At 42.1% G+C, this 24197-nt stretch overlaps 1 protein-coding gene across 2 annotated transcripts in view; it reads left to right on the top strand.

The window, feature by feature from the left end:
• LDAF1 (lipid droplet assembly factor 1) overlaps positions 1–24197 on the top strand; it is a 125918-nt gene that overhangs the window by 53187 nt on the left and 48534 nt on the right. Inside the window, exons 4-5 of one of the 2 annotated variants that reach the window (XM_069734190.1) lie at positions 2167–2305; positions 17291–19299. In XM_069734190.1, coding sequence (XP_069590291.1) covers positions 2167–2305; positions 17291–17390 — 239 coding nt within the window. In that variant the 3' untranslated portion in view covers positions 17391–19299. Of the gene's footprint in view, positions 1–2166; positions 2306–17290; positions 19300–24197 lie in introns of those variants that run through there. The other variant, XM_069734191.1, reaches the window with a different exon arrangement.

Below are 24197 nucleotides of genomic sequence, written 5' to 3'. Positions count from 1 at the left end.
GGGGCGCATGACGCGTGCGTCGCCGCTGCGTCGCCCGACGCTAGCGCGACGCACACTAGCCGAACGCTGGTGTGAACATAGCCTAAGCTGAGCGCAGAAACCGGGTACTGAGAGCCCGAGGCTGAGGGGGACTCCAAGCCCCACGGCAGAACTGGGGGGAAGGAAACTAAAAGAGGCTTGCCCACATAATACCTGAGGTACAGCAGCAATCAGTCCAGAGTCACCGTGAACAGAGACCCAAAAGAGACGGCTCAAGTTGCCTACCATGCAGGTACTGTCCCTGGACAGGGAAGAAAGAGGGCCTTGTGAGAGAGCTACAGGCAGCAAGGGACCACAGACCAGCGCATAGTGGAAGGCTCCCAAATTGACCTGTCAAGGGGATTTCCACCTGTCTTCAGGCTACCTGGACTCCAGCTACACCTGTTACCGGTACCCTGGACTGAGGCTGAATACCATCACAGTCAACCAGGTAAAAACTGCAACCCTGTGTCCTCCAATTATTTGCGGCATTCACCATCCCTGCCAAATACACCGGGAGCCCTGGGGACACCGCTTTACCTGTGGGAAGCGACATCATCTTTGCTACAGCACCATCGCCCCCAGAGGACCCCTTCAAGCAGTGTCTGTCACCTCTGACCGAGAACCACAGGTGGCGTCACAAACTTTCCTTATTTCCACAACTCCTTTAAAGAACATCCCTTTAACATTTGGGCACTGGTGCTCAGGAAGGATATAATGGAACTAGAGAGAGTACAAAGGAGGGCAACAAAATTAATAAAGGGGATGTGAGAACTACAATACCCAGATAGATTAGCGAAATTAGGATTATTTAGTCTAGAAAAAAGACGACTGAGGGGCGATCTAATAACCATGTATAAGTATATAAGGGGACAATACAAATATCTCGCTGAGGATCTGTTTATACCAAGGAAGGTGACGGGCACAAGGGGGCATTCTTTGCGTCTGGAGGAGAGAAGGTTTTTCCACCAACATAGAAGAGGATTCTTTACTGTTAGGGCAGTGAGAATCTGGAATTGCTTGCCTGAGGAGGTGGTGATGGCGAACTCAGTCGAGGGGTTCAAGAGAGGCCTGGATGTCTTCCTGGAGCAGAACAATATTGTATCATACAATTATTAGGTTCTGTAGAAGGACGTAGATCTGGGGATTTATTATGATGGAATATAGGCTGAACTGGATGGACAAATGTCTTTTTTCGGCCTTACTAACTATGTTACTATGTTACTATGTTAACATGGGCGCCCAGGGTTACGGACCAGGTCGCCACCACCGTGACCCGTCTCTTTAGGTAATGGACCCAGTACCGAGGACCCCAAGGCCCTGACTGGCGACTCAGATGTGCTTTAGCAAACAGCTCTATCTTTATCTCATCTGTCCTCAAGACACTTTCCCAGAAGGATTTTGGCTTGTTCACTTACATGTATGTGTTCTTTTCTCTGCCATCAAAGTACCATAATGCCCATCCGCGGAGAAAGGACAAAGAGTGCCAGCGCATGCACACTACAATACTTTGCCCTTGGCAGGGCAGAGAAAGTACACCGGTGCAGGAGGGCGATGGAGGGCACTGTGTGGATGAAGTAGGACACATCATCCACATGAAGCAGGGAGGGAGCACAGTGATCACAAGAAGAGCAAGTTGGGATGTGGCCAGGAGTATGCAAATCGCATATTTGTGGTCCATGACTAGCCGCTGCCGACATCAGCACAGGAGGATCCTCACAGCGCCCAGTGCTTAATGTGAGGATTCACAAGTCTGCAGTCATATAGAGTGACTGCACACTTGTAGCCTAAGCTTGGACAAACCCTTTAACTATCAGCTATCAAATGTGATTCCAGGTACTAAAGTACAGCATGGTGTTTTCTCCTATACATAAAATAGGGGACAATTTACTGATCATGACGGGTCTGACTACTGGGACCTGAGGGATCCTGAGATTGGGGAGTACAGGGCTCGCCTTAGTTCAACAGTCTCAAAGAATGAAGCGGATGTAAATTAATAAATACATTTTCCTCAAAGATATCTATATCCATATCTATATCCTTTCAACAACAAACTGTTCCTAATTTGTAACAAGTTAAAAACGTCTTACTGGAAATTTTTTACTTTATCATTGTGTCTTAATTTTATTACTGTTTTTGTTTTGTTAGGTATTGTGGTAGCAGTGGGCGGTGTGACCTTGCTGTGTGTCCTTTGTGGACTTGTGATCCTGTCATTTGGGGTGTCGGGAGTCCTGAGTGTCTGTTACTTGGCAGTATCTAGTACTATAAATTACATGCACACATCCAGGTAAGCACATTTATTGAATACAATGTTATTTGTACTGCATGTTTGCTGTTCTTTGTATCTCTCAACATACATCCCAACTTTGAAGGATAGGACAGAGGGATTCTTACTGCAGTCAGTTCCCTAACTTTGTCACAGTACTTTATATGCGCTCACACAGAAATATTACCCCTATTGAAGCCCAATAATGTTCCTACACAGTACAATACCACTTTGTGGTCCCACTACATACAGTATTATGCCCGTCAAGCTCCGCCCACATTATGATGCCCATACGGTCCCTTACCCATGCAGCATAATTCTCACAGTTGCCCCTACACACTGTATGATGGCCACACAGTGACCCCCATTACAGTATGATGCTCTTACAGTCCCCCCACACAGGTGCCTCCATAGCCCCACACATGATATGCTGAGAGCATACAGCATCTTCCACAAAGTATGATGCCCCCACAACGTCCCCCACAGTATGATGCCGTCACAGCTACTCAACTCAGTATGATGCCCTCAGAGCATCCACACAATATTATTCTAACACATTACCATACACAGCATGATGCTCCTACAGCCCCTCCACACACAGTATGATGTCCCCACAGTCATCCTACACAGTGTGATGCCCTTATAGTGACCACATAGTATGATGCCCTCATATTTCATCCACACTCAGTATGCTGTCTCCCAAATAGTATGATGGCCCCAAAGCAGCAACATGGTATGATGCCTTCTCAGCCCCTCCACACTCATTAAGACGCCTCTACAGCATCCACATAGTTTGAAGTCACCCACACACAGTATGATGCCCCCAAAATCCCCAACCCCACTCAGTATGAAGCTCCTACAGCTACTCGCACAGTATGATGCCCTCATACATAGTATAATGCAACCACAGCCGCAAAAACCGTATACAACCCTCCTTCACAATCCACCTACACAGTATGATGCCCCCAAAGGGCCACCACGTCTTTCCACAGTTCCCAACCACCTCAAACATGCTCATATATGAATAATAAAGCTTTATTACCATAAATACACAAGAGAAGACTCGACTTAGTGCTATATGATGCACATATCAATCATGAGCACATCATTTGGTTCTCAATGACGGCTATGAACAGTGGATATCAAAAGTGTACACGCCCAGGCTCGAACTGGCCCATAGAGTAACAGGGGAATCCCCCGGTGGGCCCCTGTGCAGATCTGGGCCCCAAATCCCGCAATCCCACTGTATGGGCAGTACTTGGCATAATTCACTTGAGTCACTATGCACAGAAAAAGCAGCATCTCATCATTCATTAAACAAACTACTCAGGGTATTATATAGAGATATCAGTATATTTGTGAACAAGGGTCATGTAATATTTGTATGCAGGTGCTGTATTTGGAAGAAAGAAATTAAGAACTGAAATAATGTTGTTCCATAAAAATGCACAGGGGGCAGGGAACGGCACGGGAGGCGGCCCGAGGTGGCAGGAACGGCACGGGAGGCGGCCCGAGGGGACAGGGAACGGCACGGGAGGCGGCCCGAGGGGGCAGGAATGGCACGGGAGGCGGCCCGAGGTGGCAGGAACGGCACGGGAGGCGGCCCGAGGGGGCAGGAACGGCACGGGAGGCGGCCCGAGGGGGCAGGAACGGCGCGGAAGGCGGCGTTCACACTATCAGCATTTGATTTGTTTTTTATATCAGTATTTATAGGCCAAAACCAGGAGTGGGTGATAAATACAGAAGTGGTGCATATGTTTCTATTATACATTTCCTCTGATTGTTCTACTCCTGATTTTGGCTACAAATACTGATGTAAAAAACTGACCAAATACTCAACGTGTGAACGTGGCCTAACACTAATGCATTGTTGAGGTTCCCTTTGAATTTATGACAGTATTCAGTCTTTTTGGGCAGGAGTCTATCAGTTTTTCGGTGTGGATTACATGTGCTTTCTCTACATTACATGTTCATTAACATTCGTTTTATTAACCACAAAAAAGTAAGAAAAATGCTGCAAAAATCGCCACAAAAACGTTTATTCAGTGGGGATAAAAAGAACATAATGATTCATTTTCAATAGAAAAAATTCTGAAACTGTGAAAATTTTTCTTCCAATACCAAAAAAAAAGAATGAAGTGAAATAATGCAACTTGTTATATAAGAAAATGTTTCCTCCCAAAACTGTAAAACATATATAATACACAAAACAAATCAAAATGAATGAAAATAAGTAAAATGTATTATAATATATAAACTATTCCTAAATAAGTGAATAAATCTAACAATATGCATACGACTTTCCAAGTGATTATCCCATTGATAATTACAAAATGTCTTGGGGCAGACGATAAAATCCTAAATGAGGAGATCATCAAAATTACTAGAAGTTGAAGATGTGCTAAAATGTCCACAAAAAGTAACAAAAAACCACAAGTAAAGCATAAAAATGCATAAAATGTATTGAAACAATCTAATGGTTTTTTTTTATGTTTCTTTGCTTTTTATGGAATTATCTGTTTCTGCTTGGAAAGCTATAGACATCCCTATTTAAAGAAAATCCACCTTCTCTATGTCTTTAGGGGATTTCTCAAGTGCAAAAGTGATATAAAAACAATTTGGGCATGACCAGATTAAATCAACAGTTTGTTGTAAGCTATTTGTCTTTTTTCTACCCTTTTAAAGTAGAATAAAATTGGTTTTACAATGATAGTGCGCATAGGAAAACCCCAGAGCTTTTTCATATATCAACACAATTCTGAGAAAACTAAATGAATGGTATTAGGGATGAATATACCCATACTAATAAGATGGGATACTTGCTCTTCAAAATTGATTTCTCCAGTAGACATTGTATTGGAGCGCCTGAGAGAGCAGACAGGTTACGACCACGAGCTAGTAATCATATTGTCATGTAAAATTGCAAGTATCCAATCTTCTTTTACCAAAATAAATGATTGCACTTGTAAGAAACAAAGGATACTTGGGCCATATTAATTAGGAGAGCGTGCTAATTGGCAATCTTTTTATAATTATTTCGAAATTTGGGACCCGTATTATTCAGTGTGATATCATTTAGGATGGTTTTTTTAAAACTTTTTGGAAATTTTCTGTTTTCAATTTTTCTTTTCCTGGATTATTGCTTACCCCCCTCCCCCGATATCATCTGTAGGGAGAAAGCTGGGATACGCCTACACATTAGGCTGCCATCCAATATTGGTGGCCTTTGGGAGGAGTTTACAGTTCCCAGGTTACGGCATTAAGTAACCACTGATAGTCGGCCATTTACTTGCTTGTTTAGACAGGCAAACGCAAAAAGTGATCGTAATAGGCTGATCTTTGCACATAGACTGTCATTTTTCATGATAGTACAAGTTCAATTTATATACAATGCTTTTAAAGCAAGCTTAAAGAGGTTGTCCTCCACTCTACCATTGATGGCCATCCTTAGGATAGGTCATCAATGTCTTATCCGTGGGGGTGCGACACCCTGCACTCCCACCGATCAGCTGTTCCATTTTGGTGGCGGACGGAACTGACTAGTTACGGAGCTGCTCAGCACAGCTCTGCCTACTCTACAGTGGCCGCGGCCGGTACTGCACATCTGCCACCTATTCATATCAATACAAAGTGCAGATACGAGCCGCGGCTACTATACAGTAGATGGAGCTGTGCTGTGCAGCTCCGTAACTGGTCAGTTCCAGCTGCCGCCGACACCAGGAGCAGCTGATTGGCGGGGGTGCAGGGTGTCATACCCCTACCGAACAGACGTTGATGATCTATAAAAAACATAGGTCATCAATGTGAAAGTAGTGGGCAGCACTTTAAAAATCATTTCACTCAATGTACTCAAGTATTTTGCTAGTTTATTGGGTTTATTGGCAGCCTGTTTACACTGGCCGATTATAGGGAAATGATGGTTCACCATAATTGGTCAATGTAAGTGCATCCTTGGGGTACGTGCACACGTTTGGGATTTGCAGCAGATTTTTCTGCTGCAAATACTGATGCGTTGGAAGGAAAAAGGCAGCATAAAATAGGCGTGTTTTTAATGCGTTTTTCCTGTCCATTAGTTTGGGTGAAATCTGCATCAATGACATTGAAAGAATTGACATGCTGCAGATGTAAATCTGCTGTAAAGCTGTAAGTAAAAAATAAGCAACGTGTGCATGAGACTTCAAGAATCGCATTCACTTTGCCGGGACTATGAAATCCTTCAAGTTTTGTGACAAAACTGAGCAGAAAAAATGTGACAAAAAGGCCACATGTGCACAGACCTTGTGCTAGTAAATGAACCTTATACTTTTGCCATCTTCTCTCCTTACAGATATAATTGGAGCGTAGATAACTTAACCATCAAAACCCAACAAATAATATAAATTCCTGGTTCTGAGGAACAAGTCTTAGATGTTCTGATTCTCTTCATCTCTTAAATGGGTTGTCCACTACTAGGACAACCCCTTCTCATTCCTCATGTTTGGCCCAGTAAAAATAAAAACCGATGCCGTTCCAGAGGTGTCGGCACTCTTGTTTCCGGGGCTCATGTGAGGTTATGTCAGTGCTGGAGTTCCTGTCCCCGCCTTCAGACATGATGAACATCGATAGGAAGCTGGGGCTTTGGCTGCTCTTACTTCCTCTTGATGTTTGATTTGTACGAAGGCAGGGCTAGTGACGCCAGCGCTGATTGTGCACAGGGTTCACATGACATAACATCCTCGCATGAGCCCCGTGAACGTGAGTGTTGACACCTCTGGAACGGCACCGGAGGTGAGTAGAAGTGTATTTATTTTAACTGGGTCAAACATGAGGAATGTTAAGAAGTTGTCCAAGTAGTGGAAAACCTGACGATAAGGGTATGTGCAAACGATCAGGAACTGGCAGTGCTTTGGGTGCAGCGCATGTCCTCTGTGTCCAAAGCGCTGCCAGGTATTGAACGCAGGTGATTCCACATGTGTTCACTGGACTATGTGGATTCACCCCGTCCAATACATTTTAAGGGTAAAATAAACATGCTGCGGTCTGGAGAGACACGCAGCACGTCTGTCTCTGTGGGTGATCCGCGGGCGTCTCTGGATGCATTATGGGCATGGGATTTCTTGATATCCCATCCACTATGCTGTAACCTCTGGACGCTGTGGGTTGGGCGCTGCACACGCGCTTGCCGAATAAGCTACAGAGGGAACCCAGATACACGGATCGCGCTAGCCGATCAGCTGATCGGCGCCACAACTGCATGTGTCGCGGCTGTGTCACGGTCATGACACAAGCATGGAGAGCACAGCAAGCAGGTTCTCCATGCATGTGCTGTGACTGTGGCATGGCCGGCGCGATCCAGGAAGCCGGGTTCCCTCTGCAGCTTATTCGGCAAGCGCTATAGCTTGCCAAATAAGAAGCAACCCGAGTAAATTCGATCATTTCTACTGTCAATCTTAAAACTATGAAAGTGTCCGGGATTTACAATACTGTCCCAACACGCATTCTTCCACAACTAATCCAGAAGAAGGTGTTAAACCAATGGAACTCTCTATTCATTTGAGTAACAATTTATTCAAGTATCCCACCGCTACCCACACATGTTTTTATAATGGATTTGTAGATGTAAGACTAAATGGATTCATGCACCCATGGTTACATGAAATAATACAGTTTACTAGCAAGAGAATATAAAAAAAATAGAAGATACCAAAAGATATTATCCACAGCCAACCAGACCATGTATCAAGACACAAGATAAATAAGTTCTGTATTGTACTCAGCCACCATATCTGGGGGAGTCATTCCTTCGTTCTCCAGCCTAGGGATGGGGCCAGATTGATGGAGCAGAAAATTTTAGTAGTAGAATGAAACCGAACTATTAAACTAAACCTTTCCATTACAAGTGAAATCAAGAAAAATGTAGTTTGTACTGGTGTCTGCTGGTCCCTCTGTTAGAAAATGGGGTTCATACAAAGGGAGCCAGACAAAATATATGGGAAGGATGTGTCTATGTGCGAATGTGACATACCTGTGTTATTTTTGCTAAAGCCCAATAACCCCTTGTAATACTGAATTTAAGAAAAAACATAATACATAAATCTCATAATTAAAGGGAACTGGTCAGCTGTTTAATTCATGCTGCCCGTGGTTTGAGCATCATGACAGTGACTGCACTGGCTCCGGCATCTCGGAGAAAATATAGTTAGAAGTCCCTTTGGGGGATTGTAGCCACATATGAGACTAATCCAGCAATTCCCCAGCCGGTGTCTCTTGGCTGTGCTAGAGGTGATTGTCATGTCATTCACTATGCGAGAGACCAGTCCGTCACCTGGAGCAGCGCTGGGAGAAGCCGGCCTGGAGTAGTGCCTGAATAGTCCCACCAATGGCTGCAGTACCCTGTCAGATGTGCAAACTATATTTTATTCTGAAATACCAGAGCAATATACCAGGTTCTAATTCATTGTGCCAATGCTTTTGGGGGCATGAATCAGCAGACAAGTTACCTTTAAGCAGAAGTAATGGATATATCTGATAGCATCAAGAATAGACCCTATAGGGAAACAGAGTTTTTGTCATGTAAATTGAGGGCAGCCTGAGATACTGACTTCAGAGATATACAATTAATTTTTCATCAGCAGGAAATTCACTGCCCGGACTAGTGTTCAGGTGACACCTGGTCTGACCACGCCCCAGCACTGATTAGCAGCTCACTGTCAATAGACCATGCACATAGATAGCTGTGGTGTAGGCAGGGTTTGCTTTCTGAGCTCTGCTAAATGTACATCAGAGGAAACTCCGATTGTGTCACAATTGCTATACCCAGTAAACTAAGTGATACAAGGCTGGAAACTGGGTCACTTTTATTTTATTATTCTGCTCTCAGATGAAATAGCAAAATCTGGTGACAGATTCTCATTAAACAGCCATCACGTTTCCACTGTGATTCTTTTTTCATCTCCCTTTACTACCCATGGTTGGAGCCAGCTGATGTGTGTCCTAGATAACTCTACATTATCGCCTACACCTTGTCCGTGCAAATAGCCCCTCTCTGAGAGGCAATAGGAGAGTTGAACGTGCTGCTGCCTATTGCCGGCTGCGGTTATATATTAAGAGATATTATATATTTGGGATTATATGACCCAGAAAATAGTGTGTCATATTAGATATGAGCATTTCTGTGCTTTATATAAAACCCAACTACTCTAACCAGTTTATTGTCTTTAGTATCTAAATTCAAAAGGAAGATGGGTCCTTCTGTTCATGGTATCTGTTCATTTTGTGATTTTCTTTCATTCAATTTTGTCTTTTTTTTCACTAACATATAAAACAAGTAATTTAAGGAGTACTCGTATAGAGAAGCACTGAACCACTTGTTAAAATAACTTGCATACTTTGGTGTCTTGTAACAACTGCAGCCATAAAAAAAGCCATTAAAGAGCATCTTCATTTACTGGGGATTCAACCCTATAAGTTAAGTCTGGGTCATAATATATGCAGTTTAGATTTTTAGGGCAAGAAGTGACAGCCATGTTTTTGATCCAGAAATTCGCTGCATTATAGCCATCACTTCCCTGATCCTTTTGTGGTGCATTTTTCAGCAGGGATTAACAATAAACTCCTCCAAATTTTTTAAAAATACATCTGAGTTTCTTGAGCAATCCAGAGACATGATGGAATTAAAATCCAAAATGGCATATATTTTTAACATATTTTCTTTAGGAATATTTCTATAACATCAGTTGTGTCTAACACTGCTCTTTAAGTAATACAGCACTGTATATAGACTGATCATGCTTAAATCCTTAAAAAGATGGAAAACTATTTTTTAATCAATTGCTTTTCACACTTCAAATACAGACAATCTGCCCAGATGTGAGAATGAACCATAAGCAACTTGTTTTTTCTTACTCATGTCCGTTTGGACTGCACAAAAAACATGAGTACTTGAAACGGCCTATAGACTGAAATAGATAGATATATATATATATATATATATACAGTCATGGCCAAAAGTATTCACACCCCTGCAATTCTGTCAGATAATACTCAGTTTCTTCCTGAAAATGATTGCAAACACAAATTATTTGGTATTATTATCTTCATTTAATTTGTCTTAAATGAAAAAGCACAAAAGAGAATGAAGCAAAAAGCAAAACATTGATCATTTAACACAACTCCAAAAATGGGCCAGACAAAAGTATTGGCACCCTCAGCCTAATACTTGGTTGCACAACCTTTAGCCAAAATAACTGCGACCAACCGCTTCCAGTAACCATCAATGAGTTTCTTACAATGCTCTGCTGGAATTTTAGACCATTCTTCTTTGGCAAACTGCTCCAGGTCCCTGATATTTGAAGGGTGCCTTCTCCAAACTGCCATTTTTAGATCTCTCCACAGGTGTTCTGTGGGATTCAGGTCTGGACTCATTGCTGGCCACCTTAGAAGTCTCCAGTGCTTTCTCTCAAACCATTTTCTAGTGCTTTTTGAAGTGTGTTTTGGGTCATTGTCTTGCTGGAAGACCCATGACCTCTGAGGGAGACCCAGCTTTCTCACACTGGGCCCTACATTATGCTGCAAAATTTGTTGGTAGTCTTCAGACTTCATAATGCCATGCACACGGTCAAGCAGTCCAGTGCCAGAGGCAGCAAAGCAACCCCAAAACATCAGGGAACCTCTGCCATGTTTGACTTTAGGGACCGTGTTCTTTTCTTTGAATGCCTCTTTTTTTCTCCTGTAAACTCTTTGTTGATGCCTTTGCCCAAAAAGCTCTACTTTTGTCTCATCTGACCAGAGAACATTCTTCCAAAACGTTTTAGGCTTTTTCATGTAAGTTTTGGCAAACTCCAGCCTGGCTTTTTTATGTCTCGGGGTAAGAAGTGGGGTCTTCCTGGTTCTCCTACCATACAGTCCCTTTTCATTCAGACGCCGACGGATAGTACGGGTTGACACTGTTGTACCCTCGGACTGCAGGGCAGCTTGAACTTGTTTAGATGTTAGTCTAGGTTCTTTATCCAACATCCGCACAATCTTGCGTTGAAATCTCTTGTCAATTTTTCTTTTCCGTCCACATCTAGGGAGGTTAGCCACAGTGCCATGGGCTTTACACTTCTTGATGACACTGCGCACGGTAGACACAGGAACATTCAGGTCTTTGGAGATGGACTTGTAGCATTGAGATTGCTCATGCTTCCTCACAATTTGGTTTCTCAAGTCCTCAGACAGTTCTTTGGTCTTCTTTCTTTTCTCCATGCTCAATGTGGTACACACAAGGACACAGGACAGAGGTTGAGTCAACTTTAATCCATGTCAACTGGCTGCAAGTGTGATTTAGTTATTGTCAACACCTGTTAGGTGCCACAGGTAAGTTACAGGTGCTGTTAATTACACAAATTAGAGAAGCATCACATGATTTTTCAAAGGGTGCCAATACCTTTGTCCACCCCCTTTTTTATGTTTGGTGTGGAATTATATCCAATTTGGCTTTAGGACAATTCTTTTTGTGTTTTTTTCATTTAAGACAAATTAAATGAAGATAATAATACCAAATAATTTGTGTTTGCAATCATTTTCAGGAAGAAACTGAGTATTATCTGACAGAATTGCAGGGGTGTGAATACTTTTGGCCATGACTGTATATATAGATATATATATATATATAGATATGCATAGAGGTGTGTATATTTATATATTATATATACACACATACAGACACACCTATATGTGTGTATATATATATATATATATATATATATATATATATAGATAGATAGATAGATAGATAGATAGATAGATAGATAGATAGATAGATACAGTACAGAGCAAAAGTTTGGACACACCTTCTCATTTAAAGATTTTTCTGTATTTTCATGACAATGAAAGTAGTAAATTCACACTAAAGGCACCAAAACTATGAATTAATACATGTGGAATTCTATACTTAACAAAAAAGTGTGAAACAACTGAAAATATGTCTTATATTCTAGGTTCTTCAAAGTAGCCACCTTTTGCTTTGATGACTGCTTTGCACGCTCTTGGCATTTTCTTGATGAGCTTCAAGAGGTAGTCACGGGAAATGGTTTTCACTTCACAAGTGTGCCCTGTCAGGTTTAATAAGTGGGATTTCTTGCCTTATAAATGGGGTTGGGACCATCAGTTGTGTTGAGCAGAAGTCTGGTGGATACACAGCTGATCGTCCTACTGAATAGACTGTTAGAATTTGTATTATGGCAAGAAAAATGCAGCTAAGTAAAGAAAAACGAGTGGCCATCATTACTTTAAGAAATGAAGGTCAGTCAGTCGGAAAAATTGGGAAAACTTTGAAAGTGCCCCCAAAAACCATCAAGCGCTACAAAGAAACTGGCTCACATGAGGACCGCCCCAGGAAAGGAAGACCAAGAGTCACCTCTGCTTCTGAGGATAAGTTTATCCGAGTCACCAGCCTCAGAAATCGCAGGTTAACCACAGCTCAGATAAGAGACCAGGTCAATGCCACACAGAGTTCTAGCAGCAGACACATCTCTACAACAACTGTTAAGAGGAGACTTTGTGCAGAATGCCTTCATGGTAAAATAGCTGCTCGGAAACCACTGCTAAGGACCAGCAACAAGCAGAAGGGACTTGTTTGGGCTAAAGAACACATGGAATGGACATTAGACCAGTGGAAATCTGTGCTTTGGTCTGATGATTCCAAATTTGAGATCTTTGTTTCCAACCACCGTGTCTTTGTGCGACGCAGAAAAGGTGAACGGATGGACTCTACATGCCTGGTTCCCACCGTGAAGCATGGAGGAGGAGGTGTGATGGTGTGGGGGTGCTTTGCTGGTGACACTGTTCGGAATTTAATTAAAATTGAAGGCATACTGAACCAGCATGGCTAACACAACATCTTGCAGCAGCATGCTATTCCATCCGGTTTGCGTTTAGTTGGGCCATCATTTATTTTTCAACAGGACAATGACCCCAAACACACCTCCAGGCTGTGTAAGGGCTATTTGACCAAGAAGGAGAGTGATGGGGTGCCACACCAGATGACCTGGCCTCCACAGTCACCAGACCTCAACCCAATCAAGATGGTTTGGGGTGAGCTGGACCGCAGACTGAAGGCAAAAGGGCCAACAAGTGCTAAGCATCTCTGGGAACTCCTTCAAGATTATTGGAAAACCATTTCTGGTGACTACCTCTTGAAGCTCATCAAGAGAATGCCAAGTGTGTGCAAAGCAGTCATCAAAGCAAAAGGTGGCTACTTTGAAGAACCTAGAATATAAGACATATTTTCAGTTGTTTCACACTTTTTTGTTAAGTATATAATTCCACATGTGTTAATTCATAGTTGTGATGCCTTCTGTGTGAATTTACAATTTTCATAGTCATGAAAATACAGAAAAATCTTTTAATGAGGAGGTGTGTCCAAACTTAAATAAATATATCACATATACAGCTCTGGCAAAATTTAAGAGACCACTGCAAAATGTTTCGCTTGTCTGATTTTTCTCTTCATAGGTATATTTTTTTAGTAAATTGTTCTTTTATTCTATACATGACATGTCTCCGAATTTCCAATCAATACATTTTTTTTTTTTTTCTGAAAAGGAGAAATGGTCAAAATAAAAAAGCAAACCAGTGCTTTCAGACGTCAAATAATGCAAAAAAAAAAAGTTTATAATCATTTAGAAACAACAATACTAATGTTTTAACTCAGGAAGAGTTTGGAAATCAATATTTTGTGGAATAACCATGAATTGTAATCACAGCTTTCATGCGTCTTGGCATGCTTTCCACCAGTCTTTCACACTGCTTCTGGCTCAAAAATGTATTCAGTTCTTCTTTGTTTGATGGCTTGTGACTATCCATCATCTTCTTGATTACATTCCAGAGGTTTTCAATGGGGTTCAGGTCTGGAGATTGGGCTGTGTATATGTATATATACGTTATATCTGATGTGTGGGTGAAATGGCTAAAGATTTCATGTTTTATTTTGCCTTATCTCCGTGTTATTCCTCTATAATCTCCATCATTTCACTCTAATCCCTCTTGTATATACATTAGATGTCTTACAAGTGCGGCCTGCAACCTATATGCCGCATCCAGACAAAATGCATTGGCTTAGAGATTCATTTGTAGCAGGAGGCGATTTGGCATTAATATGATATTAATTTGTCAAAGGTCCTCGCAGTGTGAGGCTTTATAGCACAGAGGGGAGCGTTGAACCTCCGCTTGGTAGCGTAGCATATTCTTATAGCAGGTAGCCCTGTATTCTAGGGGAAAAAAAAGTCTTTCAGAATAAATCCTCTAAACTCTATTTACTTTCCCCCGGTGGGAGACCTTTGTCACATTTGTTGGAAATATTAGCTTCGCCCGAACAATCTTGCTTGTTGTAGGCATCACAGTATGAAGCCGGCCATATCTGTTCACTAAAAGTGCCTGCTTATTACTGACATTCCGAGCTCGTATTAGAAGACGAATAAACTGTGAAATTATAAAGTAAAAATAGCGTTCAGTAAATGTTAATCATGGACTAATAATATTGATTTCTTGCTTGTGGCATAGTGCACATTGAAATCAACGCGTTGTTATAGAGAATTTGTCACTAGGATCAACCCTCCTAAGCCATCTATATGGGCACGTAGGTCATAGAAAGTTAAGCAAAATTATACCATGATATCTGCGATCAGATCTTACTCCAGAGAAATCAATATGCGAAAGAGCTGTTGAGATCTATCATCTGGATATAGATCTCTGAGAATCTTCCTTCTGAAATCATTGTAAATAAAACATAGATCAGAAGAGCAGACTGTCAGTCATTACATGTCTCACAAGGGTAACGACTCCTTTTGTTTAGAATTAGCCCTGGAGGCAGATTCTCGGGGAGATCTATGTCCCGCCCAGAGATCTCAACAACTCATTTACAGTACATATAAGAAAAACTTGGATTTCTCTGGAATAAGACATCAGATCGCAGATATCATGGTATCATTTTATTCAGCTTCCTATAACCTACATGCCTATATAGACGGCTTCGGAGGGTTGATCCTACTGTCAGATTCCCTTTAAAAGGGTTTTCTTATGTTCATGCTTCAGGCCACACTGCGTCCCAGCCTCCTGGCTTTATGCTTGATGGTTTGCAGTATGCTCCTGCTTGGTTGACCGTTCAGACCACTGTCATTGACATGCCGCTTGCATGAACTGTATTCTCCCTAAAGCTAAAGGCAAAATCAGTTTTACAGCCGCTGCAGCATCATAAAAGTGCAGTAGTACTAAAGCTTCAGAGCAGCGCTTACATGTGATAATAACCCTGTCATCAGGATTTATCACTATAAAGTAAAGGTACGGCCATAATGGCGCTATTACACTGATTAAATTAATACTTTTGTTGAAGGAATCTTACCTGTGGTTCTTTTTTAATCATTGTTTTAAGTTTTCTTCTGATGACCTTTTCTGCACATCTTGGTGGGCCTAGGAGGGTTGGCTCTTTTTCTGTTCCGGCCCCTATGTCTGCTTCTAGTGTTTCGACAGGTCACTGAGTATTCAGTGACTTGCCTCCCTTTTGAAATTTCACGCCGCCGCCATCATTCGGTGTGTGGCACGTCCACAGTGTGAGATTACATATCTGGTCTTTGGGGTCATCAATAAAATGGCACCAGACTGGGCGCATGCGCAGACCAGTATATCAACTCAGATCTTGATCTGCGCCGACTCTGTCATTTTACTGAAGACCTGTGGACTCTCACGCTGCATAATGATGGAGGCGCAAAATTTTAAAGCTGAGGCGGGCCTCTAAATAATCAGTGACCTGTAGAAACACAGGAGGCAGGCGGAGGGGCCGGAGCAGAAGAAGACTCATCCCACCCAAATGCACAGAAGACGTCACCAGAAGAAAACTTAAAATCATGATTAAAAAAGAACCACTGATCGGATTCCTTCAACAAGGGTATCAATGTAATCGGTGTAATAGCGCCAATATGGCCATGGCTTTACCTTTATAGTGATAAATCCTGCTGACCGGTTCTCTTAGGTCATCCAAAGCAAGTGACCCTAATTATATAACTGCTCTACACACGGGTTAAGAGGAGCTACAACAAAGGAACTCCCTGTATTACAGGGGTTGAACTTTATTTTTTACATTTAAAATTTGTTCTTTAAGTTATAAACCTCTAGGACCCCACCAGTATTGAGAATGAGGGGCCATTAATGCCCCTCATTTTGTAGTTGCTGGACAGCAAAGCATGCATGTGCTGTTCCTCTCCATAATCTTGAATTACCCTCCCATGGCTTTCCAACAAACCCATTCACTGCAACAGTCCCCATATCGAATTACTATAGCGAAATTAAGTGGCCCAAAAATACCTGACATGTTTTCATGGTCTTGTGCCAATCCCCACCACTAGCTCCTTTGGTAGAGAAGGGACAAAATGTTAACCTATAGCAATTGTCCCTTTTAGCCTCTGAATAAGAGAAAGGCCCGTATATAATGGATTTGTCAAGAATCCCTAATAACTGGATGGTAGATCAGGAGTTACTCTTTAATTAGATATATATTTTTTTTAATAAATCTGTATATACTAACTGATCTTTCGCTACTCCTTTCCTGGCACTACCAAATACCATCACTGGTCTTCAAGACCACTGCAACCAATCACTGGCTGCAGAGGTAATTAAAGCATCACATATCTGTATGGCCAAAACAGGCTATCCACAGTCTCAATCCTTTATTTTTACACCATCCTGTTTCATTGAAAAAGATAGAGAAGACCACTCACTTAATGAACCTCGTGGCCCTTTAAGGCAATGTTTCATTAATTCTGTTCTTAATTTCCTTTTATTTCTTTATTATTTTGGAAACGGCCCTTCCCTTTTCCCATGGACAGTGTCTGGTATTGCACATCAGCTTCATTAATGTCCAAAGAGGTTAATATAATATCAGATGCAACCCAAAGATCAGTGTGGTGCTGTTTCTTGGAAATTAACCCCCCTCCGACTTTCTAGTCCTCTATGACTCTTACCAGCTAAACTATTTGATCTTCTTTCATTTAGACTGTTATCCAGGACACCAAACCAGACTGACCCTGGTTCACAAGCCGGAGACCCACAAACAAGCAGGAAAGTTTCAGAGGACAGCAGTCACATTGACTAGAAGATACACTACTACTGAAATCGTGGCCTTTTGTCCGCCCCGGGGTCTCTACTAATTGACTGTTACAGTAATTTGTTTACATATTTACATAAGCATTTTGGTTTTCTTTTGTGTTACATTTAGCTCATCACATTTACTTTATATCATAAATCATTTTTTAGGGTACTTTCACGTGTGATACTTTCACGTGTGACGCTTCCACTGTGCAGCATTTTGGATTGCAAAGAATGAAATCTGCAGCATAGGTTGGCGTGCTGCCGATTAGCGGGCATCTCCGGTCGGTGTAAACTGCAGATACTCTGTCAAACTGTACATAAGATTTCTTAAAATCTCATAATATACCCCCAATGTGAACATAGACTAAAGCACACTCACTACAATTAGTGATGATTGCGAGGGCTCGCTGCTCGAATTTGCCTAGGGTGCTCGGATATGCACAGAATATCGCGGGTGCTCGAGTTACATGTTCGAGTCCCCGTGCCCACTGTTAAGCAAACACAAAACATGCGGGGGTTACCGTGCATGTCAGGCAATCCCCTCATGTTTTATCGCTGTGTTACAAAACATGCGGTGGAGAGGACTCGAACATGCCACTCGAGCACCCGTTATACTCTAGGCGTAGCCGAGCACCCTTGGCAAATTCGATGATGTCGTCACTGTCAGTGACCTGACCCTGCAACCAATCCATTTTCTCAGGAAACAGGTCACTGGTGGTCTTGTTAACATCACTTCTGGTCTGGTAGAGCTAGATTAGGGGGCGATAAATATGGGATCATTCTTTTCCTAACATAAGGGTGACTTCCCTATATAAAATTTAATCAACGAGGTGAAAACCTATTAGCGCCTCTTCAGCTTTTTCATGTTTGATACAAGCTTTGAATGGTCATAAAATAAAATAAACATTGTATAATGTTTTGCTGCACTGCTTGTCATTACTTTTTATTATCTTTTGTAATAGTTGCCCTCATCATCTCCTGCCTCGACTACTGCAACCTCCTGCTTTGTGTGCTCCTTTCAAACACTCTCGCACCCCTCCAATCTATCCTAAACTCCGCTGCCCAACTAATCTAGCTATTACCCCCGCTATTCCCTGGCCCCTCCTCTCTGCCAATCCCTTCTCTGGCTCCCCATTGCCCAGAGACTCCAGTTCAAAACCCTAACCTTGGCATACAAAGCCATCTACAACTTGTCTCCTCCATTCATCTGTGACCTAGTCTCCTGGTACTTACCTGTACTTCAACCTCTGATCCTCACAAGATCTCCTTCTCCACTCCACTCTTATCTCCTCTTCCCACAATACCATACAGGATTTCTCTCGCACATCACCCCTACTCTGAACTCTCTACCACAACATATCAGACTCTCACCTGCCATGGAAACCTTCAAAAAGAGCCTGAAGACCTACCTCTTCCGACAGACCTACAACCTACAGTAACCTCTGACCACCAAACCGCTGCACAACCAGCTCTACCCTAACCTATTGTATTCTCGCCCATCCCTTGTAGACTGTGAGCCCTCGCGGGCAGGGTCCTCTCTCCTCCTGTACCAGTCGGTGACTTGTATTGTTCAAGATTATTTTATTTGTTTTTGTTATGTATATTCCCTTCCACATGTAAAGTGCCATGGAATAAATGGCGCTATAATAATGAATAGTATTTTACAGCTACCACAGAGGTTGTTATGAATGATATTTACCTGTTCACTCTCATAAAATATTACGTATGGAGATATTCATTCCTTTACTTCCCTAAACCACCAGGAAAGCTAATAATACACCTTTTCATAGCATTGTCCTAAATCGTGTACTAGACCACGGTGGATGATTACATTAACCCTTTAGCTCTCCTCTCTTTAATTCTATTGTAATGAATGTGGGCTGCTAATTAAAGTTACCGTATTTAGAAATATATTCACAATTATTTTTCTTTTGATTATTTGATGCTTTTTTTTTTCTATTTCTGAACAACCTCTTTAAATCACCAAATATATAACACTGCTTCCTTGCCTTACGCAATGCTTAACGTGAAGTCTGGAGAAAAATATGCTGAGCATTGGGCGCAACAAGTTGGACAAATCCAGATCAAATTCAAAGTGGATCCAGTAAGATGAAAATTTGAGAGTTATTTAATTGTTAAAATGTTATTCAAAAGTATGATAAAAATTAACAAATGGGTATAAAATTAAAGATTAGTGATGAGCGAATATACTCGTTACTCTAAATTTCTCGAGCTCGCTCGGGGGTCCTCCGAGTATTTTTTAGTGCTCGGAGATTTAGTTGAATGATTTACATCTGTTAGCCAGCATAAGTATATGTGGGGGTTGCCTGGTTGCTAGGGAATCCCCACATGTACTTGTGCTGGCTAACAGATGTAAATCATTCACCTGCGGCAAGAAAAACTAAATCTCCGAGCACTAAAAAATACTCAGAGGACACCCGAGCGTGCTCAAGAAATCTTGAGTAACGAGTATATTCGCTCATCACTATTACCTGATGCCAGCTTACCTTCGATTTTGGGGGTGACAGGTTCCCTTTAAGTATATATGAAGATTAACTACGTATACTCACATCATCACTAAGAGGCTTTTACACATCATCTGTCTGCAATATCAGAGAAGCAAGACCAAGACCGAGAACCCCTGGGAAATTCACAACACTGCACTGGCATCCCCACTTATGCAGGTATCACAACACTGTACACGTATACAGGTACCCAAGTTTCTGTTTCTATCTTGGTCATGTTTCTCTAGCCTTATATAGTGATTTACACTGTGTAACTCTGGTTTAACCATACCCTTCTGGTGGCCAGCTTTCAAGATAAGATGAAACAGAGATACCAGGTGAACATCAAACGATGGGCCATAAGCCCTGAATATGAAAGCCACAAGGATTAGATAACTCCACCAGAGATAGAAGTTAAATAAACCTTCATGTTTTACAAAAACAAACATAGAGAAACAGAACTGTTTAGGTACCGTCACACATAACGATTTCTTTAACGATATCGTTGCTTTTTGTGATGTAGCAACGATATCGTTAACAAAATCGTTGTGTGACAGCGACCAACGATCAGGCCCCTGCTGGGAGATCGTTGGTCGCTGCGAATGATCAGGACCTTTTTTTGGTCGCTGATCACGTGCTGTCATCGCTGAATCGGCGTGTGTGATGCCGATCCAGCGATGTGTTCACTAGTAACAAGGGTAAACATCGGGTTACTCAGCGCAGGGCCGCGCTAAGTAACCCGATATTTACCCTGGTTACCATTGTAAATGTAAAAAAAAAACAATACATACTTACATTCCGGTGTCTGTCACGTCCCTCACCGTCAGCTTCCCGCACTGACTGTGAGCGCCGGCCGTAAAGCACAGCGGTGACGTCACCGCTGTGCTCTGCTTTACGACCGGCCCTCACAGTCAGTGCGGGAAGCTGACGGTGAGGGACGTGACAGACACCGGAATGTGAGTATGTAGTGTTTTTTTTTTTTTTTTTACATTTACAATGGTAACCAGGGTAAACATCGGGTTACTAAGCGCGGCCCTGCGCTTAGTAACCTGATGTTTACCCTGGTTACCCGGGGACTTCGGCATCGTTGGTCGCTAGAGAGCTGTCTGTGTGACAGCTCTCCAGCGACCACACAGCGACTTACCAACGATCACGGCCAGGTCGCATCGCTGGTCGTGATCGTTGGTAAATTGTTTAGTGTAACGGTACCTTTAGTGATTTTAAAAGCTTTCAGACAATAAGTCAACAGTTCTCAAGAGTGTGTCACTGTGAGCATTGTCTGTGTGTAAATGTATGACCAGAAATGCTGATTTGTAATGGTGTGAATGCATTCTGTATATTTTAATATGGTCTCAAAATAGCGATTTTTATGTTCACACTACAGATAAGCACAACACCACCGAACACTTGATGAGCTGCTGATAGTCTTTATCCGGGAGTGTAGAGTGGATATGAAACTAAGGAGGAAAAACAACAAAAATAGTCATCCAATCTGGATCCAGGTAGACGTATAAATTGGCGCATCCGATCAAACAGTAAACTTTTTATACATCCTGAGGTCTAGTAGAAGAAGCATCCTTTTAGTTTTTTGGAAGAGTCTAAACCATGACGCGTTTTGTAGCTGTCTGTCTTATTATTTGATAAAGAGCAGACAGATTCCGAAACGCGTCATGGTTTAGACTCCTCCAAAGAAATAACCGGATACTCTTTCTACTGGACCTCAGGATGTATCAGTAAGGATTATAAGCTCATTCTGGTTTTTTTTTTTTTTGGATGAGCCTAAACCATGGCACCTTTCGGAATCTGTCTGCTCCTTTATCGAAAAATATGACAGTCTTGTCACTTGAAAAAGGAGCAGACGCCTACGAAATGCATCATTGTCTAGACTCGGCAAAATAATAAAGGATACTCCTTCTACTGGACCTCAGCATGTATCAACAGTTTATCTTTTGAATTGGTTGCAGAAATGTTATGTCCGCCTAGATCTAAATTGGATCACTAGTTTTGTTAATAGTATTGTTAATTGTTTCTTACAAATGATGACCATTTTCCCACTAATATTCATGCAGTTCTATGATTAATATTCATATATTAGTCAGCAGAGAATATATGTAGGGTATAATACAATATATATACCGTATATATATTTTACAGTCTTTGTTTGTGTGCTCATGTCTCTTTCATTTGTGGTTAATGTAAGATCAAGGATCTGTAATTATACAGTACGGGAAAGCAGGAATGAATGGATGAGAAGAACATTACTTTCATGTGTATATACTGTCAGAAATGACTTTTATTATTCCCGATCGTCTCCAGTTGCTGTCAGATACCATCATGTAGACTCTTCAAGTGAAACCTCATACCACAATTATCTGTAAAGCGTATTTGCATTTCATCTTGAAGCACATCGTGCTGGATCCTACCTGTAGGATGGTTTATATAATGCGATTCTATAAAGTATTGTCACCTGGTGTTTGCAAGATTATACAATAGGATAAAAAAAAATTGCCATTCCAGTGTTCATTTATAACACGGGGCCGATGGAAGAAAGTACTGTAATACATGACTGCAGGGTCCAGTCCAAAATCTGTGTTCTCTTATATGTCTAAGGATCCTTTGGGCCTCGTCAGGCAGAAGGACCCACATGCTACCACTATCTCTTCACCATCTACACCACTTCCCACTCTAATAATGAATTACTGGATTTACCATGCAGTAATACTCCACCTGTCCGTCCAATCCAACCAAACTAGGAGTATGCCACTGCACTGTGTGTTAATTCAGTGCAAAACTTACCCCTGGATAAATGTACAGCCTTAGCATGTTGCACAAACTTAGAGGTTCTTCGGGGAATAGGAAAAAAAAACTAGTGGGAATGTCCTTAGGAATGAATTCCGAAATAGCTCTAATGAGCAAATCATGCTTGTTTGTTTAGGAAGGTAATCACTATGGAATTAAAATGACCGCCATCTTGTTATACCAACAGAAAAATGTCCTAGAATATTAATGGGACAGGAGCCTGAGGATGTGCAGTAGGAAGCTCCACTACTAGGGTTGAGCGAAACGGGTCGTTCATTTTCAAAAGTCGCCGACTTTTGGCAAAGTCGGGTTTCATGAAACCCGATCCGACCCCTATGCGGGGTCGGCCATGCGGTACGCGACTTTTGCGGCAAAGTCGCGTTTCAATGACGCGAAAAGCGCCATTTCTCAGCCAATGAAGGTAAACGCAGAGTGTGGGCAGCGTGATGACATAGGTCCTGGTCCCCACCATCTTAGAGAAGGGCATTGCAGTGATTGGCTTGCTGTCCGCGGCGTCACAGGGGCTATAAAGGGGCGTTCCCGCCGACCGCCATGTTACTGCTGCTGATCTGAGCTTAGGGAGAGGTTGCTGCCGCTTCGTCAGAAGCAGGGATAGCGTTAGGCAGGGTCCATTAACCACCAAACCGCTTGTGCTGTAGCGATTTCCACAGCCCAACACCACCTTCGGTGTGCAGGGACAGTGGAGGCTACATTTTTTTTTTTTTTTTCCTCAGCGCTGTAGCTCATTGGGCTGCCCTAGAAGGCTCCCTGATAGCTGCATTGCTGTGTGTACGCCGCTGTGCAAACCAACTGCTTTTTTTCAAAGCACAAATCCTCTTGTTCCTTCCTTTCTGCACAGCTATCTTGTTTGTTTGTCCACACTTTTTATTTAATTTGTGCATCAGTCCACTCCTTATTGCTGCCTGCCATACCTGGCTGAGATTACTGCAGGGAGATAGTAATTGAAGGACAGTTCCTTTTTTTTTTTTTGTGGGAGATTAAGATTGGCATTTCTGCTAGAGTGCCATCCCTGTCTGTGTCATCTCTCACTCAGTGGGCCATAGAAAGCCTATTTATTTTTTTGCTTGATTTGGGTTCTAAAATCTACCTGAAAAAATCACTACATCAATCAGTGGGAGAAAAATATTGGCCTCAGGGCTTGTGTGCCACTCCTTACTCCTGTGTGTGCCATCTCTCACTCAGTGGGCCATAGAAAGCCTATTAATTTTTTTGCTTGATTTGGGTTCTAAATTCTACCTGAAAAAAATCAATAAATCAATCAGTGGGAGATTAATATTGGCCTTTGGGCTTGTGTGCCAGTCCTAAGCGTGCCATCTCTCTATCTCAGATAGTGGGCCATAGAAAGCCTATTTATTATTTTTTTTATTGGGTTTATAAATTTTCCCTGGAAAAAAAAAAAAAAAGTGGGAGATAAATATTGGCCTCTGGGCTTGTGTGCCACTCCTGACTCCTGTGTGCGTCCTCTCTCACTCAGTGGGCCATAGAAA

The sequence above is a fragment of the Ranitomeya imitator genome, chromosome 7 (genome assembly GCF_032444005.1).
Source record: "Ranitomeya imitator isolate aRanImi1 chromosome 7, aRanImi1.pri, whole genome shotgun sequence".
Classification (NCBI taxonomy): Eukaryota; Metazoa; Chordata; class Amphibia; order Anura; family Dendrobatidae; genus Ranitomeya; species Ranitomeya imitator.
This window is presented reverse-complemented; position numbering and strand designations above follow the sequence as displayed.